General features: G+C 44.9%; 1 protein-coding gene across 2 annotated transcripts in view; it reads left to right on the forward strand.

Moving 5' to 3' along the window:
• Positions 1-20,490, forward strand: part of SHF (Src homology 2 domain containing F) — a 423,558-nt gene that overhangs the window by 265,889 nt on the left and 137,179 nt on the right. For both annotated transcript variants that reach the window (XM_069624724.1, XM_069624725.1), the window contains exon 3: positions 8,916-9,134. In XM_069624724.1, the coding sequence (XP_069480825.1) occupies positions 8,916-9,134 (219 nt within the window). The remainder of the gene's footprint in view (positions 1-8,915; positions 9,135-20,490) is intronic.

Here is a 20,490-nt window from a genome sequence, read left to right on the forward strand (position 1 = left end):
AGGAAAATAGAACCTTCCTGTCTGAATGTTGTGAAATGAGTGGCATTCGGCACGGATCCGGCTTCCGCTCTTTGGCTGCATTGAGGCGTTAAGACGACGATTCATGATTCAGTCTAAAATTTACCATGGCGATGAGGACGTCCATATTGCTCCAGTCTCCCTTCCTCGGGTGTTTTTTGTCTCCCGTTTGGTCCTCTAAGGACAAGGCTTTCGGGAGTGCCTGGACTGCTACCTCCAGAGTGCAAGGAGACTTGGGATTGAGGAGAGTTCTCCGAAAGAGTTTGCCCAAAGCTAGTCTCGGAAGCTTATCTGCGGGTTCAGCAAGGACATCACTCGGAGATGAATGCAGCTATCCCAGAGCTAACGGCACTGTTTAGGTCTACAGAATTGTGGGCGCTGAAATCTTTCTTGGGGGGCTGGGTGGGGTGCTGCTGGGGAGGTGGTTACAATGCAACCAAACTTGGATTGTCAGGTTGGCGAGATTGGTTCTCGTACTTGAAAAGCCACTTAATGTATTTTGTAGCTATAAAGAAGTGTTCAGGCCCATTGAAGTTTATGGCATGGCTTCGTTTTTCTTTTCACCATTGTCAGTCTCGTCTTTCCTCAAAGCACTGATATAGGGTGTTCTCTGTTTTCCCATTGACACAACAATGGGAATCACAGATTCGATAGCTATTGGTCCAATTTCTAGCCAATTAGTTTCCTAACTTAATGGTGAGAAACTCCCATCCTCCCTCACCACCCACCCTTCAGTTTTTGAGTAAGTGTTAGCGCATACCCTTCCAAATGCTAGCACTGCTTATATTTTCCATTAAAAGCAATGGCCCGTGTCCCTTTTTAAAGAGACTTGCTTCTCCCCTGGGCATCTTTCGGCCCCACCCCCAGGAGGACCGTCCCCACAGTTAGACACTAGTCACTCCCGTTAGAGTACTATTCCTCTAGAACAATGGGTGTCCCAACAGTAGGCTGGTGTACCAGGAGGCTAGTCGGCATCGTCTTTTTTGTTCTTAGTTCATGTTGTAATGGAGGGCAGGGAGCTTTATATCACCTTCTGCTTCGGGCTGTCCTATTGAACATATTTATGCACATGCAAAAAGAGCATGTCTTGCTGTCTTGCCCACAGAAGCCTGCAGCGCATCCACATGGAGTCCACTTGGCATGCTGGGTAAGCACTGCATTAACACAAATTCCTGAGTGGATTCTCAAATAGGTCAACCAACTAGATAGAACCTTTGGCTATAAGCATGGTCATCCACAAACTTGGTTTAATAGACGATTAAGCCCTAGGACCCACGGATGGGGGTGTGGGGGGTTTAAAGGGAGCACGCTTGAAACAGTCACTTAAAAATAATTCCCAAATATTGGTAACGTCCATTGATTCACCTGCGACAAACCATTCCTCCTAAGTTCATGATTGCACAGGAATATCTTTGCCTGCTGCAAAAAGGCAGAGCGGATGCCAGCCTTTGGAGAGAAGGGGTGCTTTTAGCCTCTGGGATGTTGGGTGTAGTTCAGTTTAGCTCTTGAAGATGCTGACTGACTTCTAAAAACAAAATAAAAAAACACTAGTTTAAAATAAAGAAGAAAAGTATTACTAGGACCATCAATGCTTGCTCAGAGGCTATTGAGCTAATTTCGCGAATCTGGACGTTGGCAAGAATGCCCGACCATTGCTGTGGGACATGTCACCTGTAAGACTTTTTGCCCACATGCCCAGAGGCAAGCCCTTCTTTTCTAACATTCATTGGCCACTGCACTGCCAGAACACCTTTTTGTGCCATTAATGAAGGCCTGTACTCTCATGGCAGAATGATGGCATGGACCTTCGCCAAGTAAGGCTTCCCCATGGTAGCATCCCTTTATCCACAACAGCGTGCATGGTTCCTCTCATTGAAGTGAGACTGGCCAACATCTGAGCCTCAACGCTTGGCAGGAGGTGCATGGGAGCTGCACGGGGTTCCACTTTATGGAGAATGTCGGGTCCTGCATCTTCCCACGGGATTCTGGCGAGTTGTGCAGTGTTTGGTGCTCCAGCCACTCTTTGCCTGTTGGTGTTCATTGCATCTTTGGTGATCGGTGTTCCCAGTATCCTCTTTCCACCTGGGCCTTGGCCACATGACAAAGGGTTCCATTGTCCTCCATTCACAATAGATCCTCAATGTTGTTTCCAACCCACGCTCTTGGCCTGGGAAGAAGAAATGCAAATCTCCAGACACTACTGCCGTGCCTGAAGAATCCTGGCATTATTTTAATGAGGTTCTAACAAACCTCTACCGACGTGGCCAGACGGGTTGTTTAGGGACTGTTTCAGTAACCCTGTATCTCCAAAGATGAAGGTGAAGAGTATTTTGTAGAGAAGAGCGCTGTGAACGGATCTCGCTTTATGTAGATTTGGCAATCTCACTGGGCTGCACTGACTGTAGTAATGGCATTGTTTTATTTATTTTTCTAGTATTACTTTTTTAGCATTTCCTTTAATACAGTTATCGGTATTTTAGTTACCATATATTGGTTGGTTGATGAGAATCTGAGTTGCTGGCAAATTAACAAGGGGGCCCCCTTCCTGCGAGTCCCTCTGCCAGACATTAGTCCTGGTTACGAGAGACTTACCCAGAGTCTTTAGCTCACTATCTTTCACAGAGAAGAAATATCCCAAACATATCAGTCTTTGTCCTGCCCTGGGGCAGTCCAGCACCGAAATGCTAGGCAATTCTCCTCTGAACAAGAGTACCAACCGCAACCCCAGACACGTGTTTCGGTCTGGTTGGACCTCATCAGTAGGAAGGAGCTGTGCCTCTCTAAGAATAGTGAGCAAGGGGTCCACGTCTGGATTCCCCTAGTAATTTAGGGTGAGACCCAAAGTTACTTAAATATGCAAATTAACAAGGGGGGATCCTGGGGGTCCCTCTGCCAGACATTAGTCCTGGTTACGAGAGACTCCTACAATTTTGTTGCCAAATATGATCTCCTAGACTGTGGCGCACCAATACCATTTATTGGACTAAGGCCCACATTCTAGCAATAAAACGCGCATCTGTATACATTTGCAGATTGGAGACGTGCTCTTCTGCTCAAAGTAACTTCTAATACAGATTGCTACCTCCCATTACTCCCACTGCTCTAGATGCTTACTCAAGAAAATTGTTTTCAGGAGTTTTGATGCTTGACCCTTCGGGATCCTGGACTCCCTGTCTCGTTTCTTACTTTCATAGCTGCCCTCCCTAGTGTTGCAACGTGTGTCAAACATCCAACCTGTTTGTTGCATCTGATTACCGTGAGGTGTGTCACTGTGATGGCCAGCAATGAAGCGAGTGGCACACCTCACAGTACTTAAGATCCACATCATGACTTGGTTACTTACCTGCAGTAGAGACCTTCTGTCCCATTATCTGACGGGCAAAGGTTTGAACGTGCACTGCCAGTGAATTCCATCCGCTCTTTCCCTGTAGATCTGTGAAGTTCTATAGTCAGGTAAGGAAATTCATTGGGGTCATCTCCAAATAAGTGAATTTACCAGAGATCAAAGCATAAACCAAACTGCTTTATTTAAGTTGCAGCATGAAATCCTGAGCAAGAGTTGCCATGCCTTTGCACCTCGTCCACCTGTCGCAGCACACTCCACCCAGTCCCAGCAATGCTGTCTGGGGAACAGTACGGGGGAGAGCATGGTCGGGGAGCCATAGGGCATGGCTGTCCTGGACAGTGTGTGCCAGGTTCTTCTTGGGCCTTTCTTTTATTCCTTGAATATTAGCTGGGGAGAATTTCCCATTTTATGGTGAACTTGGGGAAAGACGAAGCTCACCGACCATGCAGCAGGAAGGAGGGATGTACCACTGGCCTGGTTTCAGGAGAGGAAACCTCAGTAGAAGCCTCTGCGCATTCTTGAATGAGAACTATTCCAGTAGAATGGCCAGAATTCTGGAGGTCAAAATTACATCAAAGAAAATGATTGTGATAGCAACAATACTAGAGAGGGCTGTCCTGCAGTGTAGCAAAGTTGACATGAAAGAAGCAAAAGAGTTGCCTGTTAATGGAGAGGGACACCTATCAAAACCTGCAAGGAAAAAGGTGCCATATTGGAATGGGATATCCGTGTGTATATATAATTAAATAGAGCAGTGCTCTAGATAACATTTTAAAGTGGGAGTATTTTACTTCCTATTTTTTAAAGTTGAGAGTAAAATGATTTTTTAGGGAATACAAATGATGTCCAATTCCCAATGGAAGTATTTTTATAATCGAGTGAAAATGTTTTAACTGGAAAACTAATGTTTATGTATTATTATTTGCGCCTAGTTATTCAGACATTGAAAGATGCGTGCTTACTTCTCATCAGGCACTGATAATACTTTCTTCCTGTGGTACAACGTGCACTACTGTTCCAAAAATATCTATGGAGCTGTGTGGGTGAAAGCTAGGGCATATGTGTCTGTTTCCAATTTTTTGTTGGGAGTATTTTTATGCCCCATTTTTTTTTTTTGGCAGTATTTGCCTATTTTAAGGCAGTAACAGTGGCCGATATACCCCTTCTCTGTAGGGCTCAAGGAGTAGGCATTCTTGAAATAGGAATGATCTGGTGTGTGTGCGCGCCATATTGGCCCTCAAGAACGTAATTGATAGAGTGATGGTGTAGCCAGGGAGGACAGGGCATGAACATAAAGCCAAGCAAATGGTTGATATGGGCACACGCTGTGTATTGATAGGAATGGGTCCTTGGGCTGCAAAGGGGAGTGGTGTCTGGAGCCCCCAGAGTACATGTGGCACAGAGTTGTTGGATCACTATCCCCAACATGCACAGAAGGCCACCTGCAATGAAGACACCCTAAGCCCCAAATGAAAAGCACCAGAAGAAGTCCTTGTATCTGCCATGGATGCCCAGAACGGTGTTCAACCCGAGATGGAGCTGACTCCAGAGCCAGCCGCGGAGCCGGGGGTGGTAAAGCTCGAGCTGTGGCAGGGACGTGAAAGTAGATCTATAATGTGGAGAGAAGCAAAAGTTTGGGTAATCGTATGTAGTTCTCCAGGCAGTGATATGCAGCCAGGTGCTTTATTTAGCTAGTTTCTATGAAAATAGTTGGTTGTTTAAAACAAGTTTTTGATGGGCATTAATTACCACCCTGTATACTATCTATCAACCACGTTGGATCTAGACTGTACAGAGCTGAGTCCTCTGATGAATCCTGCAGAGTCACCACTGACCATAAGCCTAAAACCTCCTCTGTGTCGGCCAGGGGAAAGCAGCTGCTACCTGATCCTGACCCTGGGGGTGGTATTATGAGGGAGGATCACATGGGAGGAGATGGCTGTCAGGGAGATGTGATTACTTCTGTTGGAGAGATGCAGTACTCTTCTCTAGTTGAAGAGGAGGACCCCCATGATCCTTAAATACCTGATGGCATGTTGTCATTTTTCAAATCCTTCCTCTGTTAAAACTCAAACCACTGTGTATGAAAACCTCCCCAACGGAATACCCTTTACACCTCAGGTATGCATGACTTACATTCAACATCCTTTGATTATAGAGATTTTGATCTTGCTATGACTCCTGGGCCCAACACCACTACACACAATTTTCACATAACCTCTCCTGATTCTGACAAACTCTATTACAACAAATATTGAAAACAATCCCATCTCGCCTGAGAAGTCTAGCATGTATATTGACTCCAATTCCCATAATACCTGGGGTACTGAGATGAAGAAGATGAACAAGGAGTCAAGGGGGAGTAAATGTGCCTTTTAAGAGTGAGGTGTTTCTAGTTGTTTAAAACCTAATCAGCCGTGCGGGACATTTAAAACCGAAGGTTACCTACAGCTAAAGAGTCGAAGGAAGCAAGGAGAGCAGCTGCAGAGTACACGGAGCGGGAAGCCAGATGGCAGCAGAGGCAGTCCAGTGGAGAAGAGCCACAGGGAAAGTGGTGAACCTCTGCCTGTAGCGGGTCGTCCACGTTCCAGACCGGAGAAGAGAAACTCCAGCAACAAGCAGGTGAATGAAGCGCAGCAGAGAAGAGGCCCTGTAAAGTGGTGCAGGTCCTGGCAGCAAAGGAAGTGAATGCCGATGTGACAACCCAACAAATCTCTGCGTAGGTGAGAAAGCCAGCCACAGCATGGCATACCATTGAGTTATCCTGAGAGTAAAGTGGACCCCGGGTCGTGCGAAGAATATTTAAAGAATACTTTAGATTGTCGACCGAATCAAAGTAAAATAAAAAGGCAAACATGGTACAATTTTCCTAACAAGAGATGTCTGTTGGGAAAAACCTGCAACCAGCATTTCTAGAAGCCAAAAACCGTTGAGAGAGAAATAAAAAGGCAAACTTTGTGCAATTCTTCTGACATAAGATGTCAGTTCGGGGAAACCTGGAAGCAGCATTGCCCTAAGCCAAAAGACATTTGGATAGAAATAAAGAGGAACATGTGGTACAGTTCTCCTGACATGAGATGTCATTTTGGGGAAATCGGGAACCAGCATGGCTATATGTTCAAAGATATTGGGAGAGAGATGAGGAGGCGAGAGTTTGGCAGCTCTCGTGACATGGGATGTCAGTTGAGGGAGATGTAAAGCAAGCATTGCCAAGAAACCAGAGAAATTGAAATAAGGTTTGACAGGCAGAGTTTGAACAATCCCTCATGTATGAAATGTCTGCATGTGGGGATTTTGTACGAGTAGCCACTGAAGTCAACAAGTTGTGTAACTGAAGAAATATGGTAGTGTCATATTTAAAGTAGAAGGAAGCCCTGATCAGGGTATCAGATAGTAAGACCTTTTAGAAGGAGTCTTGCAGGAGAGTATACCAGGAGCTGTGGGAATCAAAAGGAAGATATTCCTGGCAGGTGAGTAAACCAGGATATCAAGAGCCTTCTTTTTATTTAAGAAGATATTCCTGGCAGGTGAGTAAACCAGGATATCAAGAGCCTTCTTTATATTAAAGAAGATATTCCTGGCAGGAGAGTAAACCAGGATATTGAAAGATTGAGCATAGAAATTCCTGACTGGGGAGTATACCAGGAGAAGAACAATCGTGTAAGAGAGAAACCTTATTCTCAGAAATGTGTTCTATGATAGAGACATTTGGTTTTTCCCTCCTCAAAAAAAGTATTCCATGGAAAATACATGGGTTTGGCTATTCTGACAACAGTACTGTATGGATGAGCCATTTCTGCTTTTCTAATGCAAAGAGAGATGTTCATTCATTTGGAAAGAACAGTGTGGACTTTCACACTTTCTTTTGTTGGGTTGGAAGTAGAGACACATTTATGTATATGTTAGTGTGATGGTCAGATACAATTTGGAGACAGGTCAACTTGTTTTAATTTCATAGGTAGGAACATTCCCATTAGAATAGGGACAGATAGGCCTTTGTGCCACCCATTTTGCTTTAATAAATATGACTAATGTTAAGAAGCCTTCCACTTTGTGTCTGTCTCTCCTTTCTGACCCCTTACAGTCCCCATCCACAGCAGAGGAAAAATCCATATAATATTTAGCTATCGCTTTCCAGCCCAAATGAACTCCGCCATTGTTGATGGACCACTGTGACAAGTATGAAAAATAGTTAAACTGTTAAACGTTCCTCTTAATAAGCCATCTAACCTTTCCTTTTAGAAACGCTTTAGGTTGCGCATGCCACCCCCACAGTTGCCCCTGCTGCTTCTCTAAACATTTAGTCCTGCGCACAAGCAAAACATTCAGAACTACATTGTCACATCATTTTGGAAAGTGTCCCCTCCTTCCTTGCTTTCCACCGAATACAGCATGCCCTTTTGCATGTTCCCTCTGTTATCCCTGTGGGACCCAAACTCCCCATGTTGCCCTTTTTTTAAGAGAAGAAGGTAACTGCAGCCCAGGTATAGAAGGATGGAAAAATGAGTATTATGCAGGTAGCTCCCTGAAGAGCTTCAGCCCAAGGGGCATAACTCTCCCATAACCTTCTCCATGAAGTGACTATCCTCAAGACGGTGGATCAAAGCCCGGTCTTTTTTGAGAGTGCCCGTAGTCCTACACAGCTTTCCTGCTGATAGTATCTGGTTGTTCCAGGATAAGAAGTGAGTAGAAAGTGTTTTACTCCATTATCTCCTGGGCATGGCAAGGAGGGCCACTTTTCTTGAGACCACGCATGACGTTCTTAGGGTAAGACTCCACATTGCTTCCTTCTTCTTGAACTGGCAACTGTCCTATGTCGAAGTACTCTTCGTTTTTTCTTTTGGGGGAAGTGCTGCATAGCTTTCACTCTATAGAATAGTGGACCGGAATCAGTCGCCACAATCGCTCGAGGGACCAATCTCAGCCAATCAACAAACACTCGCCTTGCAGTGCCCCTTCACAGTACAGATGAGAAAAACCAGACCGATTAGGCAATCAGTGGCCAATCACTTCGGCCAATCAACAGAAAGCTAGACTTTTCCCATGACTCTGTCCAAGAGACAATCACTTGGAAGTGGGCTTAAGTTGACACGTAACACTTAGATCAAATATCGACACGTAACACTTAGATCAAATATCGGGGATAGGTACTTTTTTTGGTATTTGTTTCTTTGTATTATTCTATGTATAAGGTTTGTAATAAGCCTATGTACAATAAAAAAAACTATGTAAATATACAATCAAACCACAACCTACCTAAAAAGGTAGTGCCAATCAGTTGACGAATTAAAGTGTTTTTTTCTTCCTTAAGATATTGAATGATCCCTCAGATGAGTGTTTCTCTCTTAAATTGGCTATCTCCAGTAGGATGTCTTTGCATTTAATGCAATAACAGAAATGAACGACCTTCCTAAGTTTACCTGCCAGGTTACATTGTATTAATATTTAGTTATTCTTTATATTCGACTGTCAATTCTTAATAAAGAATAAGATGCTGTGTTCTCTGTTGAACAGATAATAAGATACAGCTTTATTCCCTTTTTGTGAACAGAAATCCGTCGAAGGGGATCCAAAGATGCCCCCGTCAAACCGCTGCATTTGTACGATACTCCCTATGAACCTACGGAAAACGGAGTGGATTCAGACCCTGAGAAGTCTGCAGGCCCACGGCCAAGAGAGTCGCGCCTCCCGGAAGATGATGAGAGGCCGCCAGAGGAGTACGACCAGCCCTGGGAATGGAAGAAAGATCGGATCTCTAAAGCATTTGCAGGTGAGATGCGCTGCCCCCGCTATTTTGACATAGGCGTTCCAGCCTTGGGAACAAAGTTGGGACACCTGCGACAATGGCACGAATGACAGATCTTAAGACTATTGTATAGCATTTGAAAGGGTGGGGAAAGGGAGGTCGGATTCTCATAAGTAGGATGAGGTTGGCCTTCCCAATAGGAGCGAGATATTTTAGCAATCATTAAAATAAATGTGGGCCGTACATAAGCTACCTAAAGATTATCATTTTTATATGTGGGATGGTGGAATGAAAACAAGAAGTAAAAATAGCTTCTCTGTGGTTTGTACCCACTGCATATGGCGTTGGACTCTTTTTAGGACTAGTGATTTTCTTTCTGTGGCCTGCCTCTTTGCTAGTTCTTTAACGACAGACAAAAAGAAGGTATCCTGCATTTAGAGCAATATTTGGCCCCGCAGATGTTTTCGCCTACAACTCACATGATCTTTTATAACTGACTGTGATGGCTAGAGCTGATGGGAGTTGAAGTCCAGAAGATCCGGAAGGCGTCATGAGTAACCATGTCCTAAAGTGACATGAGAAGAAATGGAGAGGTGTGCGGTGGTGCTGCAAACGATGGCATTATGTCCTGGAGCATCTCACCCGAGTCCTAAGGCCACTGAGATCTCAACAATACTTGCAGTTCAAGACGCTAATGACCATCGCCTCTGCCTGGCCAGGAAAGGAAGGGAATGTTGGCAATTGCATGCTCTGTCCTAAAGTGTTAATGCGTGAAGCCTTTTTCCTCTTAGAATGGGCCAATGCGTGGGTCCTCTGTTCCGCAATAGAGATCCTCCGTTCTTCATTGATACTGTTATACAGACTAGGTCACAGTTATGTTTCTGTCGCTATAGGACTCTCTATTTGTCTTCCTATTAAGTTATTTATACCAACATTGAATCATTTAAAGTGGAGACTGTCGAACATTTAGTGAACTCCAAATCTCATAAAAGGATTGCTTTTTCTGTTTTTCTTGCGGTTGCAATGGGGGGTGAGTGACCTATGCAGCAGGAAAGACCACTGTTTAGGTATATTGACCTCACCAGACTTGTTTCATGGTACCTTCATGGTAAGCCAATAGGAATGAACCATACACCTAAAATATTTATAGTCTTCAAAATAAGTATTGGCAGAGATGCACCTTCATTGTAAGCATGGCACAATTCACACGATAAAGGATAGTGGCCAAAGATCACCATCTTCTCCTATCAAAGACCTCGTCATGTTAATCTTCCACAGGTGTAGGCCGGACTCGGATGAATGTTTATGCAGATATGAGACCGCGGCTGCCCTAATCCTCTGTTCCGTGCATGTACTTCCAGAGTGGGCTTCATCCCATAGAGCAGGTTTTGTCCTTTTTCATTCTCTGTGGAAGGGCTCTCATGTTTGTTGGCAGAATTTGAAACACTTGGGATTCCACCTGTAGTTGCTAAGACCAAAAGCCCTCGACTCTTGCTCTCTGTCCCTAGTGAGATGCTGCTGCTCCTCAGCCACACTTCACTGATGCTCAATAAGGAGTGTGTCTGAGGTTCCTGTTGACACTCTATTTTAGAGGAGAATTGACTGACATGCAAGTCCAGACTGTTCAAATGGATATTCACATCTGGGGAAGGGTTCTTAGCCAATCAGGTGGATGCAACATCAGACGAGAATGATCCGCCCGCTGCTTACAGCCACCAGAGGCCCTTCCCCGCATGACACCATTTTTGTTTTCTTCATGTGGAGTGGCAACAGGGAGCGTCTCCCTGTTGCCTCCCTAGCCCCATCCCCCCAAAAACAATCCTTACCCCTTCCCAACCTGTCCCTCTCCACTTACATGATTGACCGGAGCTTTGTGCTCCCTTCCCAGCGCTCCTCCCGTCTCCTGACCGCCGCCATAGAAATGGAAAAGGAACGTAGTCCCTTTGCCTTATGGTGGCAGTCATCTATTTTTCATTTTTTTTCATCTGACATCCAATCTCCCGGGGGGGATGAGGGGGGAAGACCATTTACACACCAGATAAACACTGGTGTGCGAATGGCTTCACCCCTGCTTCGGGGGGGGGGGGACTTTGCATCAGCTGCCAGGCCATTGACAGCCTTGTGCCCCCCCCCCCCCCATATCGGGAGGGAGAGCCGTATTTCATATCTGTTATAACCCAGACTACTATACCTTGATTCTAGTCCCTCGCAAGTGGTAACCATCTCATCTATCACGGTATTTGGGAATCTGTGTGATTTCTTCCTGCGACTGAAATGCTCGAGGGCAAAATGACTGAAGATTATTTGCTTGAAATAATCTTTGGTCATTTCTCCCCTGAACATTCCTAATGTGCCAAAACCCCTACCCACACCCCCAATCCCTTACTTATTTTGCCTTCCGTCTTGCTGGACCCTGAGAGGCCTGTTCCCTTTCACTTCCGTGATGGGGAACCAGCACCATAGGGTCCTTTTTTCTTTTTACATGTTTTCGTCTGGCAGCTGCAGGGGTGTCCCCCGCATCCCCTGCTCACTATACTGTATAGTATGGTGAGCGGGGTGTTGCGAGGGACACCCCTGCAGCCTTTTTCTTTTCCTTTTTTTTTCTTTTTCGGGTCAGCTGCGGGGGTGTGTCCCCCAACACCCCGCTCACTATACTTCATAGTATAGTGAGCGGGGTGTTGCCGGGGATAGCCCCGAAGCCTTTGTTTTTCTTTTTCTTACCAACCCCACCAAAATATACATACCACAAAAGGTTCGAACTTATTGTAGTTCAAACTTTTGTTGGTATGTATTTTAGGTCTTTTGGTGGGGTCGGTAATTTGTATTGGGTAATTTTGGCCTATTCCGTATTTGGCCTTGCTGGTTCTGGTAGATGGGTGCTGACACTTTAGGCAAATGCATGCACTTCTGTTCCTGTGTTTTTTTTCTCCACTTTCAAATCGACCAAATGTGCTGTTGTAGAAATGTTTTACCTAGTCTTCCAGAGCAGATTGCTGTGGATCTTTTGGTCCCTTGCGTGGGTGCTTTGGACATTTCACTGATCCTATGAGGGAGCGTTTGACATTCTGCCTCCCCCGCCCCCCAGATAAACTTAGTGTATACAGGGCTGTCGGACTGATAAGCTTTGTGTGTGTAGTCCTGAGGGCCCAGGCAACTTTGTGTGTAGTCTTCTCCATCAGATGTCTTTTGTGTTTGTCGTTTTGTATATATTACTTTGTGTGTTCAGTCATTGTATCCCAGGTAGCATTTTATGTGTATAGGCCTCTTGGATGCCTAGCTTTGTGTGTCTAGACCTCTTGTATGGGTAGCTTTGCGTTTAGTCCTGTTGGATTTATTTATTAATTGATCATTTGTGAGGCGCTTTATACAACAGAATTGTGTTTCAAAGCGCCACAAGGCCTAATGGTAAGGGAGCTGGCAAGATAATATCAGTGGCAAGAAACAAAAAGCAACAATAATATATATATATACAGTCGTGGTCGAACTAGGCCTTGTGGCATTTGGCCGTGCAAGTGCATTGATGAGAAGTGCAGGGGAGAGGGTGGAAGGGGGAGCAGAGGAGTGTTCAAGTGCTGGAGGAGGGCCCAAGAGGGAAGTGCTAAGAGGAGCCAGGAGAAGCACCGCAGGCTAAGTGCTAGTACAGGTAGCTCTCAAGGCTGATTAAGTGGCACCACCTGGCAGGGGCCAGCAGGACAGTGCAGTGGGGTGGAGGGTAACTTTGTGTCTAGTCTTCTTGGGTGGATAGCTTTGTGTGTTTAGTTTTGTAGTTTCCTTAGTTTCCTTTGCTTATTACAAGAGTTTGTGGTCAGGGGATGGTAAGGATATCTGGGACCTTTAAAGTTCTTTGGGTAACCTGATGGGGAGATTTTGGACAAAATTTTGTACCCGTTGCAAATATTTGCCCCTTGCTTTGTTTGTAAACCATTCATGATCATGTTACTTAAAGGAATTCTAGTAAATATTTTGAATGGCTTTTAAGCTTCTTACTTTTCTGACACAGATCACACGTTTGTTTTTTTTTTCTTCCTTTCTGCTTTTATAAAATGCCACAGCGCTGGACAAACAGAGCCAACAAGCTGTGCAAAATCTAGTTGGAACATCAAGAAGTAACAGGGGGAGAAGGAAAAGAAAGCCGCCCAGCGCTAAGAGGGGGAACCAGGCAAAAACGTGTTAGTCGAGTGTGGCAAAGTGTAAGGAATGTGAAGATGTGATTCCGAGGGCAAGAGTGCCACAGGTTAGAGGCCAACAGAGAGAAGGAGCGAAAGCAAGATTGTGTACAGTGGTGCTTAGGAGAAGAGGGAAGAAACTGGTTAGCAGAACGGAGGGCCCTACAGGAAACATAGAAAGAAAGTAGAGAAGAACGGTACGGAGAGGGGCAAGACCACAGGTGGATTTATAAATGATGGTGAGAAAGTGAAACAGTAGCTGGTTGTCAAAAGTAAGCCATGGAAAGGAGAGGAGGAGATCTAAGACCGGCGGAGAGCAAGCAGAGTGTGAGAATATCAGGAGCGTAAAGGAGCAAGATGGGAGACCATAGAGTAAAGCAGAGCAGTAGTGAAGCCGGAAGAACAACAATGTAGAGATCAGAAGCTTAGTAGCATTGAAAGAGAGGAAGGACAGGGCCATACGGAGCCAGTTTTACTTTTGTCCTGCATCAATACTATTCCCTGGGTCCTTTTATTTTTTGGGTGGCAATTGTCAGAACGTGACTTGTGTGTGTTTTGGATTCTGATTTTTGCAGTTCCCATTGTAGCGCTCTGTGACCCTTTTTGTTTTATTTTTATTTATTTATTTATTACATTTGTTACAGGCCCAGACCCTCAGGTATCACGGCGAGGTTACAGGAAGATAGTACATAATTTCACAGCACTATTCACATTATTGCACAGTAGGTTTGACGGCTTAGTTATGGGCAGTCAATCTAGCAATATGGCAAGCAACATAGTTACAAATTAATACATAATAAAATTACAATTGTATTTACAATCACTCAGGACTATTGCCCATCATATTAATTGAAAAGCCATGTTTTGAGTGATTTTTTGAAACCTGAAAAGGAGCCCTCTTCTTTGATGCTGTTAGGAAGGGAGTTCCAATGTTTGGGGGCTAAGTATTTGAAACTGCTACCACCCGCTTTGGTATTCTTGTATCGAGGAATCTCAAGTAGTCGATGTTTATAGGATCTGGGTGTTCTTATGAAGATTTTTTTTGCAATACTTTTTTGAGGTATTTGGGCGCTGTGTCCTGTTGGCAAATTGATGGATATGCTCAGGGGTTTAAAGGTGATCCTGTCTGCCACTGGTAGACAGTGGTGAGCTCTTCTGGTCATAGAGATGTGCTCTGATTTTCTAATGCTGAGGGCTGCTCTAAGAGCTTTATTTTGTATGAGTGGTAGTTTTTTTTAGATTGCATTTAGAGGTGCCTAGTCGTAATGCATTGCAATAGTCAAGTTGTGACAGTATTAGTGCTCTGGCCAAAGTGACGCAGGTTGTAGGGGTGAGAAATGTTCTACTTAATGTAATTAGTTTCGCTGTATAGGATGTGGTAGACGAGAGGCTGCTGATGTGTTTGTTCATGGTCAGATTAGCATCCAGGTAAACTCCTAAGGTTTTTAATTGTTTCAGGACAGGTATCATGGTGCCATCGATGTTGATCAAGTCATAGTTGGGGGTGAAGGGCGCTAACTTTAGGCTGCGAGCCCACAATGAGAATTTCAGTCTCCTCATTGTTGAGACAGAGACTATTTATGCCTATGCATATCTAGGCATAGATGTTTGTGCGGTCAAACAAGCAAACGAGGTTGTTTGCTCTTCCGCCCCCTCCTCACTGGGAGGGTTTGGTTTTTCTGTCACTGTTCTCATCCCCAGAATTAATGTTGGAAGACGAATGCTAACGTCTTGTAGAGGGCAAAGAGAGCAGGCCGTGGGCAAAGGGCTGTGAATTGTAGAAATTGGGTCATGCTGCCAAGACTGTCCTCGATAACGGTGCTGATGGTCTTATCAGTGTGTTCTTTTGCTTATCTGAAACGCCAATGATGGATGAAGAGGCCCTGCTTGAACACAGTGGCCCTCCTACACATCAGGAGCCAGTAACTTTCCCTTGAGCAGCAGACAGCCATGCCTTGATAAGCACAGGGCACTGGGTCCATGGCCACCCTGGAACGGCACGATGAGGAGTGGCAAATTAGTTGCATATTTTTCCTATTAATTTGGCCCTCAGTCGAACTTGAGATTCCAAAATGTTGAGCATTGTTCAAAAGTATTTTACCCTCTTTTCGACCCTTACCTTCGTTTTCCTGCAGCACGCTCTGTGCGCGTCACCCCTTAGCAATACTTAACAGAGCCCCCAGGATACAGTGGCATTGATTTCCAAATTTTGCAGCAAGAAAAAGGAAATATTTTAGTACAAATAAATACATTTTGTGACTTTTTATCAGTCGAAATTTCAATTTGCAAGTTACTAGCCAGCTATAAAAAGTCACTCGCCCCCTTATCTTATCTTAGCCCTGTTTCATGATGAATGGAAATACTTCGAGGTGACTAGCCAACCTACAGATTTTAAATTTTCCTGGCTTTGTGTCCTCGTTTTGAAAACTTCCTGCCACAAAGGGGCGTTCCTTTATATACGTGCAGTGTGGGCCTTTCAGTCACTGGTGCTGAGGCTGCTAGATTTGTTCATCAAACTAATTTATGATAAGCGGCAATTATATGATTTATTTTTAACGCGCTTAATACCCAGAGGTTTCTAAGCACCGACCCGGGGGTCGAACCTGTGGTGCTCCATGTCGTTTTGCTTCCAAAGTGTGCACGGTGCCCCTGAGCTATCCTCCCGAATGGGTAAAATACTATATTTTGCACTCGTTTTAGTAGCATTTCCCGAAGCTTTGCGCCACATTTCAAAATTACAATTTTTACACTTGATTTTTGTGAGCGCAAATTTGTTTTCAGCTGAAGCGTCTGCGTCTGACTTAACATAGACTGTCTGCAGTTGAATTATTTTGGTTCGTCTACAGCAGCGTTTCTAAAATATTTGATATAAGCCCATTTCACATGAACCACTGTCGAGGTGCAGTTAGCCCTTTTATAGAGCATATGCAGTATGGCAGATTGTCGAATAATTACACCAGGGTGGACGTGATGCAAGACTGTCTTTAAATCACTGTAAAGCGAACGCTATCTTTATTTAAAAGGAAGAATACTTTGTTGTGGCAAAAGAAAACAAATTGCGGTATAGAATGGGCCTCTTACCGCCCTCCAATTTTAAAATAAAAGCATGTATAAATGTTTTTTAAAGTTTGAATTCCACCGATAAAGTCTGACATTAGTCTTTCCACCAAAGGGATGGCCTGGATCCACGGTAGGCGTAGGGTGAAATCTAGCACTCGGCACATCCCGAGTCCTGACTAATGCTTGAAGAACCCCTGCTGTGCAACATCTAACTATTGTGCCAGCCTCTTGACATGTATGTACAGAAAGGACTTTGGGTGCAGCGAGGCCCTCCCAAAAGATGAAATTCAAAGCTCACTTGTGTCCTCCAAAGAAGCATGTTTTGTGTGTCTGACGTTACTGTACAGACAAATGTATGCTGCAAGTACTTGACAAATAAATTGCACTTGGAACAATTTCCGTTACCACATTAGCATTGCCAAGGTGCATCCTGTTCTCTATGCAAATGAAGTTACTGGGTTTTTAGGCACTGGTACCCACCTTCGTACCACATTTATTTCTTTTGATGGATCATCAAGGTCCATGGCAGAGGTCATAGTGGAGGCCTCACCAGATCGAGCAGGAAACGTGTCCATCTTGGGCTGTAGGTGAATTTTCTTTGCTGCTGCTGGTTGTTTTTCCTATTAGTTTTGAACTTGGTTGGTGAACTTTTTTGTTTGTTATATTTGTGCATTTTGTTGCAGATCTTAAGCTGGCTGAGTGTCCGCCCCCCCCCCCCCTCCAGGATTTTCGGCAGGGGTAGACTATATGGTCCAACCTCGCTGTAAAGGGGCATTTGACGTTTTTAGGGAACATTTGCATAAGCTTTACTTCATCTGTTATCAGCCAGTCTGCACTATGCTTCTACCCATTCAAATGGCCATTTTCTTCCAGGATCTTCTTGAACACTGTTGCGGCTTGGTAATAATTCTAATTGGTCTTTTATAACGTGCTTAATACCGGAGACCAGTTTCTTAGAGCAAGTCTGGGATTCAAACCTGTGTTGCTATGCCCAAGACAAACGTGTTGCCCCTGAACTATCCTCCCGGCCTAAGATGGACCTATTTTGCCTTTGTGAGGCTTTCATGTTTCTTGGTGGGTCTTGGATGCAAGGAGAGGTACTCTAGCCAAGAGGTCACTTGCTTCTCTCCAGGACTGAAATCTCTTCACTCGCTCCCAGTGGCAGTGAAGAGAACGTTCAAAACCCTCTACATGGTCCACAAAGCCTTCTGGGGACTGGGACCTCAATACCTTCAACTCTCTCTTCCTAAATATCTGCCCTCTCGAACTCTTCACTCATCCGCCACCAACTCCGGGCCTCAGGGTCAGTCGCTTCTCCAAGCAACGAGTTGCAGGTAGATCTCTTTCTTCTCCTGGGGTCTTCCTCTGGAACAGCCTCCCTGCCTCTATGAAACTTGAGGAGAACCATCTCCGGTTCCGGAAGCAACTCCAGACATTCCTCTATGCTTCTGCTTTTTCTCCTCTCCCCTGCTGATCTCCTGGCTGATTCTGAAACTTCACTGGTTACCTGGCTACCCTCTGATCTCGGGCCCAGGTCCCCACCCCGCCAGTTGCACACCGGCACTGCCCCATGGCAAACCTTGCACTTGGGGACTGTATCTGAATCCCTAAAGCCCCCACTAGCACTTGACCCCTGATGTCTGCTCTTATTCTTGCACTCGCTACCAGCTGGCCGCACTTTTAATTATTGTCTTATTTATTTGAATGTTATCCTATGTACTGCACTGCCCCCTCCCCTTTTCCCCTGCATTTCCCTTCCCCCTCCCTCCTGCACTTGCACAATCTCAATGTCGCTGGACCTAGTAGGATCGCTGTCCGTCTTCCCTGTTTCCACCCCCTTGCCTCATGGCGCCTTGAAACAATTGTGTATAGGCGCGTTATAAATGCCATATCATTTGCCAGTTTCTCCAGTTCCAAATTAGAAGACGCACCATTGACACATCGTTCACACTCGGCAGGTAATGTGGTGCCTTTTCTGAACCATGCAGCCCTTTTTCATGGCTATTCTGACAGCTCTTGTATCTGGCACAGGCAAAGCCACGGTGAAGACCACTGAGCGACCGCTTAAGACACCATTTGTGTATTTTTCCTATACTTAAAAAAGGGGGATTTTGTCCTCGTAGCTATTATGACGAAGGGTACCACTAACACCTCTGAAAGCCAGATGGGGAGGTGTGGCACTATGCCAGCCATGTGGTGGCGGTCCACAGCACTTCTACTGAACATTCATCTGGATGGTGTTGGTTCTTGTTTCCTTGACCCAGGACATCGGAACAGAAAACGAGCCTGCCCTTAAAAGCCTCTTAAACATATTTTAGAATGGCTGAAGACCCCGGATTGGCTGATTGACCTCCCTTCTCGTGCCTGGGGTCTCACAATTGGATGGTGATGACCCAAAGCACTGCCTTGTTAAAACCTTTGGGAATTCCACGGGGTACACTGAGCCTACCGGAAAGGTTTGACTTTCCCGCATGTCAGTTTCTGGGGTCAAGCTATCAAGGGAGGTTACAGGCGGAGCGTGTGAGTGCCCTTTATTGCGCCGTCCTGGGAGGATAGCTCAGCGCCAACATGCTCACCTTGGAAACAAAACGACAGGAAGCAACACAGGTTCGAACCCCGGGTCTACGCTTAGAAACTTCTGGGTATTAAGCGCGTTATAAATACGCAACTAAGAGACACATTCCTGTAACATCGCCTCGCTGCCCCGGGCTGTGTGAGTGCTTTAAAAATGAAAAATAAAATAAAGAGGTAACCTTTGCACTGAAGAAAATAATCCAGATGAGGTCAAGCTTCGCTCAGGAGCCGGTTTTGAGATTCACTGGATGGAATTCGGGAGCAGTATAAATGATGAATTAGGCAAACAGCTCCTCAATGAAAAAACGTGACCACCTCGCCACGGCGCATCATAGAAGCTCGATTTATGTGTACTGTGCTTATTTTGTAGGTTTGCACAAACGGTGCCTTCTTTTATCGAAATGTAGCTGAAGTGAAGCCAGAGCACATGGTGACCATGTACTGCGTGCCCAGAGGACAACAGCCACTTGCTGCTAACATGAAATCCCCCAGAGCGCTGAATATGAAAGAGCTTTGCAAACAATCTGATATTGAATTTCATTGGCTTAAAAGCACAGCATTTCCCCCAGAGAGTTGCCGGGCCCTTCAGACATTTGCACAGAGCATACTGAATTAATTAAAACAAATATTGGGCTGAGATCTATACATACTGCACGGTTGAATGCAGACAGCATTTTTTACTCTGCAGTCACATTTAAAATGCAATATATAATCTTCTTGCTATGTGTCGAAAATGTCGAATTTTCGAATGTATTAAAATATCATCTCGGCTGAGATTTGGACAGCGGGCTACCTTGGACATTTCCTATCAAATGTGTTAGATGGATTCCAACCAACAGTGGACTTGGCGCACTTGAATGCAAGCATCCCTTCCTCATCAAATTCTGATAGGCTGAAGAAGCCTGATCATAGCAATGTCCCCTGACGCTCACGTAATTGGCAAGTTGACACAACAGTTTTTATTTTTATTTTCGGGTCTTCTAGAAGTCTTTGTAATTATTTCTAACATACTAGGTAGGGGTTGGAGTGTAATGTTGGCTTTCAGTCTCGGGATGGCTTATCTTGCGTCTGTCTCACTAGTCTTCAGTTCTTGGTGTTCTTTTCATTTTTCGAATAGTGATTCCCAACCGGCAGTAACTTTGATTTCTAGTACTTTGGGATTTATTTTTTCTTATCATTCTGAATCCATGTTTTTGGTAGTGTGCCTCAAATACCGTTCCCACTCGTTCACTGTTTGCACCCATTATTGTGTAGTATTCTCATTTCTATATCATTCGGCACCAGCGGTGATCCACCCTGGTCATCTCTTGATTTACCACTCTCCATTCTCAAATGATCCCTCTTTATATTCCATCTTCATCACTACCGTAGTATTCAAGCGTGCATCAGTATCCTCCTTTAACCCTGTTCCTCAAGCAAGTGTTTTGTGACAGTGGTATTCACACTTGCAACAGTGTCTCTTCTTGTCAGTGAAAGTCTATCTCTCCTTGATGGATACCTCGTCACAAGCGTTCTTCAATGAGCTCTGGCCACCTCCTCCTTTGTGGTCCCATATACCTCATACTCGCAGGCTCTGCTCC

The sequence above is a fragment of the Ambystoma mexicanum genome, chromosome 11 (genome assembly GCF_040938575.1).
Source record: "Ambystoma mexicanum isolate Mex_15411 chromosome 11, UKY_AmexF1_1, whole genome shotgun sequence".
Classification (NCBI taxonomy): Eukaryota; Metazoa; Chordata; class Amphibia; order Caudata; family Ambystomatidae; genus Ambystoma; species Ambystoma mexicanum.